The sequence below is a fragment of the Annulohypoxylon truncatum genome (assembly GCF_022578515.1).
Source record: "Annulohypoxylon truncatum strain CBS 140777 unplaced genomic scaffold F4807scaffold_5, whole genome shotgun sequence".
NCBI classification, from domain to species: domain Eukaryota; kingdom Fungi; phylum Ascomycota; class Sordariomycetes; order Xylariales; family Hypoxylaceae; genus Annulohypoxylon; species Annulohypoxylon truncatum.
The window spans coordinates 85,053-95,749 of NW_025953791.1; the positions used below are offsets into that span (position 1 = coordinate 85,053).

The 10,697-nt window shown below is 45.7% G+C and overlaps 2 protein-coding genes across 2 annotated transcripts; one reads left to right on the forward strand and one right to left on the reverse strand.

Annotated features, from left to right (window-relative positions):
- Positions 1–3,957: 3,957 nt before the first annotated feature.
- Positions 3,958–5,916, forward strand: F4807DRAFT_450065 (RNI-like protein; the record flags this gene model as incomplete). Its single annotated transcript, XM_048000086.1, has 1 exon — positions 3,958–5,916. The coding sequence occupies one exon, from the start codon at positions 3,958–3,960 to the stop codon at positions 5,914–5,916; it is 1,959 nt and encodes a 652-aa protein (XP_047857389.1).
- An 863-nt stretch (positions 5,917–6,779) lies between these two features.
- Positions 6,780–9,073, reverse strand: F4807DRAFT_471446 (uncharacterized protein). Its single transcript, XM_048002921.1, has 2 exons — positions 8,036–9,073; positions 6,780–7,978 (listed from the first exon to the last, which is right to left on the reverse strand). Exons 1-2 carry the CDS (start codon positions 9,060–9,062, stop codon positions 6,981–6,983), a joined length of 2,025 nt encoding a protein of 674 aa, XP_047857390.1. The 5' UTR covers positions 9,063–9,073; the 3' UTR covers positions 6,780–6,980.
- Positions 9,074–10,697: the final 1,624 nt, after the last annotated feature.

Consider the following 10,697-nt stretch of genomic DNA (forward strand, 5'->3'; position numbering starts at 1 on the left):
TTCCTAGGAGCCCGAATATACTAGGTATCTTGCGTTTTTGCAGATATTCTAGCTCCGATAAAACCACAAGGCACGGCTTAGGGTCACTGCCTCTCATTAAAACGCCTGCATTCCGGTTTGAGAAACATCCATACTATCGTAATAGTCTACCCTCACTGTCAATATCTAACTATCTACACCCTGTGCTTACCTATTCAAATAAAGATGATGTTCTCATATAATAAGGTCCATACAAGCGAGAAAAATATTGTCAAAATAAATACGAACTTCAGATGATTTAGTACCTAATAATAATACATTTTGAATTCTGTGATCAACTATCTACCTACCTAGGTATGTACATTCTTTGTCACTGAGAGTTGGAAATATTTACATAAATACCTACCTACCTATGTATCCATTTAACTGGAAGTTGTCTACAGCCAGGGATTAGAAGGCATGAAACAGCTTCACACGACCTGGTAGACCAGACCCAGAATGTACAGCATGAATGGTACTTGCTTTTACATATATTGTCTTGTGTCATGTGTACCGACAGTGCCCTGAACCGAGATTTGGTGGGTGCTTAGGTAGATAGATGTATCTTGCCTCCTAACCCCTGGCTGCAGACAACTGCCAGTTAAATGGATGTTAATTAAAACTTCAAGCCTGTATGGCTGTAATGACTTTCTGCACATAGAAGGGCATATGGACGAATGTTGAAGCATAAAGCCATAATATTTTTACTACATAGAATAACAGACACTGGAATCTCCCTGTGGATTTATATGTCTGGTTATTTTCTACTTATATTTGAGAAGTAATTCGTACCAAATAACATTAAATACTGGTCTTATGGCACGGTTAAGCTAAGCGTAGAATAAAATAATATATTGGCATTATATACTTGAGTAGTTAAGGTTTTATTAATTGTTACACATTTACTTATCTGGAAAATAATTACGCTAAGTTGATATAATATAAGCTACGAATTTTTTTTATATAGAAGAAACTTATTAGGGGAAACCAAATATTGATCAAGCTGAAACAATTTCATGAGCAAGGTTTGAATTATCTTGAATTAGGAATCTTATTACCATCACTTAAGTATGAAATAATTATTAATTTTATGTTAAGGTATTTAGGTGAGTTGATAACTTTGTACCGACAATGATGGCCCTCTGACGTATGAAACATGTTATGATGGCTTCATTTATTTAATTATGGATGTTATACCTAGGTATTTCAAGGCTTAGATGATAATCTTTTCATTCTGTACATTATACCGGTTGGTTGTAGCTGAATGTTCACATTGAGATATGATGAATAGGTAAATAGCCCTATTGTTATCAGTCGAACTTAAGAGGCTATATGTCAATAAAATTATTTCTATGAAGTTCGAAGCCGTTGAATCATTCGACTCTTCATATGTTATCAAGACTTGACCTATTTCGTCGAAGTGAGCCCCTTGACTCTGTTTGTTATCGGGATGGTGGATCAGCTGGGAGCTATTTCAGTGAGGATGTGATACGATGATGAAGTCAGGCGATCTATTTCCAAGCACGGGAAGACATGAATGCTGCAGATCAATTGAAGAATGCAACCACTTGATCTTTTCAGGTCTCAAAATCCACCCAGCCTTAAAATGCCGCTATCTCATCATCTCACTCCGTATCGCGTCTTTTTACAAGACATACCTAGCCTTGGTTCATCATAAATACACCTCGACATTTTATACCTTGCGCAAGTATTAGAACCTAAAATGTGCAAATTCGATGTGAAGATAAGAAGACTCGAAGAGTAAAGCATCCTTATTAAATATCTTGTCCCCTCTTTTTCGGAGATGCGGGGAATCCTTGATGAACTCGAAGAGTTTTAGGTGATCGACAAATGCCAAGAAGAGCAGATACAAATTTCAAAATCAAACAATATGGGCTCAACCAAAAGTAAACTCCGTAGATGCTCTCCCAAATTGTACGACGCCTAGGGTCCGACAAAAAAGAAACTTTAGCTTTGGTAGATAAAGTGTCCAAAAGCCTGATAGTTTGTGTCACACGATGACTCTATGATGGCGTTCTCAACATGGAAAAGATGGTGTGTGGACCCTTAAATGCAGCTGTACGAAGGGACCATTGGTTCTTTTCTCGGCTGCAACTTACTGCAGGTTAGCAAATAGCGGCATCGTCTGTGGGTAATGTCCTAAAACATCCACGCGAAAAGATCATGTCTAGAACGGAGATGGTGAGGGAATGTCAGCCGTAAGATTCGCAACAATGAATGGTCGGGAAGGCGGCAGAGCGGCTCGAACCCAGCTGGTTGGTTGGGCTTGTGGAGCCACGTAGACAGTCCCCTGAGAAGTACGAGAAAGAACAACCTAGTAGACCCCTAGCATATAGGTACGAGGAAAGGTCCGAATTTAGAGCTGGTTCTCTTTAGACTAGGTAAGCTTAGAGTGTTGCTAGTATTCGGGTCCGAGAAGCCGTGTAGGCTGAGGGTATGAAGAAACAAACTTCTAGCAAAAAAAGTAAATGGCAGGTCTGAAGCGTTGGATGCGACATCATGGTTTGGAGGGCTTTGGGAGTTGTGCCACGAGGACCGTGATCGCCTTTCTTGCGGGTGTTTGGTCCAATGGGGGAGATACACCATGCTGACCATTTCAATAGAAATATCAAAATAGGAGTGGACTGTGTCGATTTTGTAGATGGAATCGGAAATCTCAGGGGCCAGGGGTCGGGGTTAGACGAAGAAGCTGCGGGGCTCTTTGTAGGGAGGGCAAGGAAGGCTTTAGAGGGGTTCGACCACTAGGGACAACTAACGGCCAGAGCGGGCTAGAAATAACCTTACCATGCAGAAATAATCACCCCACGTTTTCCTTTGTTTTTGATAATGCGGCCGTTTCTTTCACGATAACAGCGAGACCCTGATTAAATATGGAGTCTCACATGGGCAAGTCAGCTAAGACTTCGCGAGGGTCAGCGTAACCTTCTTTTGTTCCCCTTCTCCCATCAATCCATGCAATATCGAGACCGTCTGTTGCATGTGGTGTTTTTGTTATCTTCCCACTAATACCTATCTAATCGAGGCAGTCGAGGTTGCCTTTCTCTGGGTAAATTAAAGTTTTTGAGGTTTGGTGAACGTTAGATGTTGAACGTTAAATGTGGAAGGTTTGGCTTAGTCGAGCTAGATTTCTGAATCTTTCCTCTTCCCTTTTTTCCATCGCCCGTCTTCTTTGATAACCAACAGCCAACCAACTTGAAGCCCGCCGTCAAGTCAGACCAACTAAGCACTAAATACCTCGTACTTCACCAACTTGACACGGACGCATTAGGAAGTCCGGTCGCCACTTTGAATAAGTCTATCCCGCTGATCGTTGGGGCGGATCTGGAACCGATTTCTTCCTCTCCTTTCCCTTCCGCTATCCGAACAATTGATTATTGTGTTGCCCTCTTCTCCAACCTCCTATCCCTCCTCACCTTCTTTTAAGCTCACAAAGCTCACAATAGGGCTGGCTAGTCCTACACTCGTTTATCTAAGTATTCTATTGTTCTAACGTCCAAGGCCCCAGGTCGAAAGGAGCACGACGGGAACACTACTAGAAGAAAGTGAACTAAAAATAATGTTGGTTTGACGATTGTGAGGAAGACACATACATCCCTGGTTGGGTTGCAGTTCAATGTGTTGCCTTTTCTGGCCATCTTAATCGATTTAGTGACGATTCGAAGCCCCCGCATTCGCAATAGACGGTTTTGGTACTTAGCAAACAATAACGCCTCAACGCGGCAGTGGAACACACGACGTCTATCATCTCGGTCAATTTATCTTGTCATTCATTATTCACGCAACAGTATTGTCTTCGACGGCACCTTTTCAATTGTGTTTAATATCCAAGCTATTTTCATTAAAGCTTCGCAGAATACAACAACGTCCACCATGTCCGATATCACCCCACCTGATCCAATTGACGAGGAGTCGCCAGCCATGACGCCACTGGAAACCCGACCAAAAGAGAAGCGTCGGCAGAGGTTGCTTCAAGGCATCCAGCGAATGTCTTCTTCGCCCTCTTTACAGCAGATTGGTCGTGCTAGATCCTCCAGCTCTCCCTATGGCACCAAGGGCAGCTTATCATGTGTTAGCCTCGCAGCGACTTCGCCATTTGGACAATATCCTTCCGGCAGCGTCACGCCAGGGTATTTCTCAAATGGCCAGTCTTCTATACCTGGTAGCCCGACGGCCGAGCTCCCTGCGTTCGATGGGATTGAAACCCGTATAGCACGTAAAGTTGCCAATGTGTCTACAACACATTTAAATCCGACTACCTCCTCCCTGCCAGTCGAATTTGCGGCTACGAGGTCTAGATCCGGTACGGTCCGAAAGCCCCCCTTTGACTTCTGGGCTAAGATGCCCGACGAAATTCGAGTCCATATCTTGTCGTATCTCCGACCGAAGGAGCTCGTTCGCATCTCACGCCTGAGCAAGGACTTTCACAAATTCTGTTTCGACGGCCAGTTGTGGACCCATTTCGATGCTACCGAATTCTACATGGAAATACCTGCAGAAGCTCTGGCTAAGATTATACTCTCGGCTGGTCCTTTTGTGAAAGAGTTGAATATTCGCGGATGCCTCCAAATCGAGCATTACGAACGGGCCGAGGTCATTGCCACGTCTTGCAAGAATCTAATTAATGCAACATTGGAGGGATGTCGAAATTTCCAGCGAAACACCTTGCACAACCTTATTCGAACTAACGAGAAACTTGCCAATCTAAATCTTACAAGCATGTCAGCTGTGACAAACAGCACTTGCAAGATCATTTCGCAACATTGCCCGCAACTCGAGACACTCAATGTATCGTGGTGTAAGCATATGGACGCACGAGGAGTTAAGATGGTAGTCCTTGGGTGTCCAAGGCTACGGGAAGTAAGAGCCGGAGAAGTCAAGGGGTTTAACAATATAAGCGTAGCGGAAGCCATCTTCACGACGAACAACCTTGAAAGGCTCGTATTGAGCGGTTGCACGGATCTTGATGACGAGGCTTTCAAGACCATGATCCATGGCAGCCAACCTGAAATCGATATTCTTACAGATCGACCAATCGTCCCACCAAGGAGGCTCAAACATCTGGACCTTAGCCGATGCTCACAATTAACAAGTCCAGCAGTGGCTGTATTGGGTCATCTCGTTCCTGACCTACAAGGATTGCAACTGAGCGGATGTACCTCATTAACTGACGCAGCCCTCCAACCAATTCTTGCTTCAACTCCTCGTCTCACTCACCTAGAATTAGAGGAGCTCTCGGAGTTGACCAATGACATTCTCTCCCAACATTTGGCTAAGGCCCCATGTGCACCGAAGCTCGAGCATCTTTCCGTGAGTTACTGCGAAAATATCAGTGACACCGGCATGTTGCCCATCATGAAAAATTGTGTCAGCCTCAAGAGTGTGGATATGGACAATACACGAATCGGTGACTTAGTACTCACAGAGGCCGCTGCTATGGTTAGGTCTCGGTCAAACCGAACATCGACGCGTAGTTCGCGTCCTCACATCGGACTGAAACTAATCGTGTACGATTGTCAAATGGTCACGTGGACAGGCATCCGGGAGATTCTGTCTTGGAATGCTGAAATTCGGCAACCACATGAGAGTTCGGCAACATACCCAACCGAGATTATCGGTCTCAAATGCTTTTATGGGTGGCAACAGACGGTAGAGCAGCATACGCAACGGGTCCTGAAGGGCGACTTCGCCGCCGCTGCGAGATTAGAGAGGAAGTGGGCAGATTATATGCAAGCTGTCGAGGAGGCAGGAGCAGCCGGTGCCGGATCTAGACGACGGAGACGACGGGCTCGAGAGGCGCAAATGCTACACGAAGACGAGCAAGGAGGGGCTGGTCGCCGCCGAGCACGGACCGTGGCGGCTGCTTGCGCCGTCATGTAAGGACGACGTCATTTCACGGAGTATCGGTGCATCATAAACATACATTAACGGAGTTGGAGACTTTACTCAGGCTGGATTCGGTCATTTTTGCTTTGCGGGAATTTGCCTAAATGCATGAGCTGCATAGGAGTTATCGACGGCGTCTTCTTAGTGCCACACAGAACAGTGCGCCTGTCTTTTGGCGAATATTGCGTGGTGTATATATCACCATCGGAGGTTACCTAGATGGGCCAATAATCATTTCTCATTTTTGTGCAGATGTTGATGGAATTGAGCGTTTTTTTGCCCCTTTCCTCCTCGACTCTTCTTCGAGTCCGTCGTTTACTAGAGATAGGGATCTTCATCCTAGAAAGTCGGGGCCTATGTATATCACAGTATGCCGAATCCAATGCTGCCAATTAGTAGCTTTGCTTTATATAAGATCTTCGATGCCTGTGATCCGAAGGTGGTGCGATTTGCCAATATCAAAGGGAAGGAGAACTTTTGAACGTACACGTGTAGCTTCTACTTGGGCTTACCAGAATCTACGAATGGGTGAGTGCAGATCAACTTTCCTTCCTATAAATTTACCGAATTCACAAGACTACCAAGGGACAGCGTCAAGTCATAGCATTCGACGAGTTTATTACTGCAACATGACCCTATTTGTGGGTTTATTCTGAAACTCGGCGGTAAAAACCAGGGCATTACGTTTGTCCCTGGACTGTGTGGTGAGGGGGGAATTGCAATCGAGCAAGTACATAGCAAGAAGTAACCCATCCATCCTATCAGCATTCCTCAACCTATCGTCAACCATACCAACTCCTTTGACCATTTACTTCAATTGACGAGTGACGGTAACGTCGTTCAGACGAATAATAACCATTTGCGTGATCTCGGAAGTGGAGGGTAGAACGTCCACAATTGATGTTCGTGACTGTTGACGGTAGCGCAAAGCAATGGAAAATTGGTGAAGTCAACGGGACTTGTTGGCTGGCTGGCGCGCCATCAAACTTCATGAGTTACGTGTAGTCCATCATCCCCAAATCGACTCTTCCAAACTTCATCGTGTTGCAACCCGGCATTTAAGAATCGGAGTCTAACGGGCGGCATCGGTGTCGGAAGGTAATCCTGTCGCGCCAGGTATTACCCAACTTGTACAGAGCGACGTCGTGGGATACAAGGCTCATCTGGAAATACTTCTTGAGATAATCGGAGATCCACTTGTATTCCAGCTCAGCCTCGGCGTGCGGCTGGTCATATCTGCTCTCAACAATGGCTTCGATGTCAACGTTGTTCCACTGCCCAGGGTTGTGTTCTGGCTTCATAAATCTATGATCATTGCTGGGGTTAACAACCTGATAACCTAAGCGGGGCTTGTAATTGATTGAACAGCAGTACAAGATGGCATCAAGCATTGCTGAACAGATGTTAAGACGTCGGTAGTCCTGGTGCACGATGACAATCAACTTGCCGGCCCCTTCAGCACGTGTCTGGTGCGAGCCTGTGATTCCTTTGATAGCTGTATCCATCAAAGCGAACCCAACTATCTGACCATCACCCTTCTTAGGATTGTACCAACCATTCACGGCAACGATGAAAGGCAAGTTATACTTGAGGGCATTGCCGTAGAGACTGAGGAACTCAGTGGCCTTGACTGGATGTTTATCAGGGATTACCATAAATTCCCTGTTGTAGATTTCCGCGATTTGCGGCAAGTCTTCTGGCACCGTTGGTCGGAGATGGATCGGTGCTCTGATTTCTCGCGGATTCACAGTTTCCTGTGGGCTCGCCTCCTCCTGTTGACCTACTGCCTCCTGTTGGTCTAGTGTGTCCTCTTGGCTTGCCTTGTCTGGTTGACTTGTCATCTCCTGTTGGCTGGCCGTCTCCTGTGGAATGACGGTCTTCTGTACTGAATAGAAAGGATATCCAGGGAGCCCCTTTGCCTTCAATTGGTCATTCTCTATCTCAGCTTCTAGGATCTTCATGGCAGCCTGGCGCTGAGCTCGCTTGTGTGCATCACGGCGCATCCGGATAATGTTATCCTCGGTATTCTGGTCAACCCCTTTAATTCTTTCCTCCACTACATCAAGTTTGTTAATAGTGCAATTTGGCATATCAAGTTCGAGTGGGCACCTACATTTCAGTTCAACAGGGTGCTCAATTGGATTCATTAATGTGCCAGTTTCAGGGTTAACGCCCCATGACTCGGGCTCCTTGATACCCTGGGGATGGAGGTCGGTGGTAATGTCGTTGGTAACCTCATGAGTTGTCTGGACCCAATCCTTGATGTTTCCTGCAAGATGTTCAGATATCTTTGTGTGGTGTCCATCGATAGAATTGAATTCGTCGTCAAAATCACCACCATAATAAGGCTCATAAGCAGCGCGGTCGCACCAAGTTGCGTCCCAGTCCTCGTTCTCGTTCCCCTTCAGAGCAAGGGATCTGAATCCCTGCTCAGCGCCTCCCTCCTGGAAATCAAGCGGACTAGGACTAACGGGATTAACGCTGGTGTGGTCGGGCATCGTGGCCTGCTGGGTAGATTCTGTAGCACGGCTATCGCGTACCAGGGCTGCTAGCAAGGAGACACGGGGAGATAAATCTTTGACTAGATCTGCCAACATGGGGCCTTGGGGAGCACAACCTTTGGTTTGATCTTGTGAACATGGTTCGTCCTGCTCATGAATGGTCGAGGTCACAGGATCTGGGACATCTCGTGGATGACTTGGCTCCTCCTCTTCAGAAGTTCTTTCCCATGCATTGCTTATATGGGATGAATTCTTTTCTTCATGGATACTTGCTGAGCCTTCACTAGGATTTTTGATAGACGTGGCGTTTGAATCCACGTTTCCTCTAGTTGATCCTGAGATGGGAGACGAGCCATGATCGATTGTCTGCTCGTCAGTCTGCTCATTGGTCTCTTCATTGGTGGCCTCTTCATTGGTGGCCTCTTCATTGGCCTCTTCAATTGTCTGTTCATTCGTTGGTTCCTTGGTGGTCTCTTCACTCTCCAGCTCCTTTGTGATGTCTTCATTAATTGATTTGCCTAAGGCCTGGCTCGTTGACTTCAAGACGGGGGACTTCTCATCTTGTATGAGTTGTGGTATGTAGGTGCCGCTCTCTTCGTCATAGACGTCAAGCCACTTCTGACGCTTTGGCTTCTCCATTTTCGCTATGATGACTAGTTAGCCTCGAATGTTCCTTGCAGGCATAATATGAAGTCGTCACAGCATACATGATTAAGATGCACCAAATTTTGACCATGTGGCATCATCTACGAGATTTTGCAAGGTAATTTTGAGACGACGTCGCCCTGATATAATGAAAAAAAAAACCCCGACAGAGATTTCATGGATACTTCCTTTCTTTTTTTGAAGAACGGAAAACTTACCAGAGGAGTTGCTGATATCGTCGAGTGATGATGGGGTTATAAAATCCTTGGCTTGCGTTAAATGCGGCAGTGGTAGACCGTGACTTAAGACTTGAGAAAGAAGCTGGGCTGATCTTCCTAAATGGTACGATAAAGTAAGGTTGATGATTCAAGGTAGGATTGATGGAAAGTGTGCAAAATGGTGGGTGTGGGAAAGATGTTCTTGTAGACGGTAACGAAGGGTGACGTTGAGCTCAAGATCCACTCCAGTTTTTTGTGATGCGGGTATGTCTTGCTACTTCCAAAGGAGAATGGGAAAATTAGAGAGGGAATGATAATGATAGGAATTCGTGTTTGGCGTGTTTAGGGTTGGTAGTTGCTAAGTGAAAGGAGTCGTGCTTACCTCGTTACGTTTGAAGATTTGGACGTGTACACTGATGAACGAACTACCTAGGTACGATGCAGTCGAAGGACTGCGAGCTTTTGCAAACCGTACCTACGTAGGTAAATACCTAAGCTTGAGAGGATGCTTGGTGGGGGGATCTAGTTGTATCGCCCGTCGACCCGGCCTGATAACTTGGAAATGTTTGCACGAGAAATGTAACTGATGGTGAAGATGAAATAAACTGGGAGGTGACGAAGGGAATGTAAATGAATGTGTGTGATAAAACACGATAGAATCTCCAATATTAAGGGAAGAGGATTCGATTGATGTTCTAGATCTGTGCACAAAAAAAGTGTAGGGGGAGGTTTGGAGTGACTGCCAACTGTACAGTCCGAGAGACCTGCGGCGGAAGGGGCAATGACGACCTAGTGAATGAAGGCTGTCAATAGGGGGGCAACAGCAGTGGAAGGGTGACTTCGGTGAACAAGGACGCTATTTCCCTAACGGTACTAGGAACTTGACAACGTTGAAATAAAACTTCATGCATGAATCATCCGGACGGCCTTGCTATTGTGGAAAGAGCATTTGTTGGTAAGTGCACCACCAAAAATCCATCACGGACGTTGTTGGCGTGCATCCATGATGAGTCATCATCAGGGATTCCGGAGCGACCGTTCAATACCTAATACAAGCTGCAAGTGTCAACACTCCTCAGCTACTGCGAATGTTGAGTCTCCCAGGTGCACGACAATATTTAATCACCTAGTGAACCCTATATTCTTTTCTTTCGCGTCAAGCTTGCGATTGGTCTTAAATTTCAATTTCCCACTCACACTTCTCTCGAGAACAACACTCTCGAGAACAACATATCCCTACTTCCTGAGTACGACAAATACCCATCTCTACAACTGCATACACTGCACAGTCTTTCAAAGCCTCTTTATCACGACAAAGCCATAAATCTTCTGCTTATTAGCAACCTCCTCTTTCGCTTATCATCGACGTCGTCCGACATAACACCAACCTTCAATTCGTCCTTCACACACA

Excerpts from the sequence above, each read along its gene's own strand:
- F4807DRAFT_471446 (XM_048002921.1), bottom strand. The coding sequence starts at position 9,062 with ATGGAGAAGCCAAAGCGTCAGAAGTGGCTTGACGTCTATGACGAAGAG. Across the intron at positions 7,979-8,035 it reads GCACCCTGTTGAACTGAAAT|TGGAGGAAAGAATTAAAGGG; the intron begins GTAGGTGCCCAC and ends AACTTGATGTAG.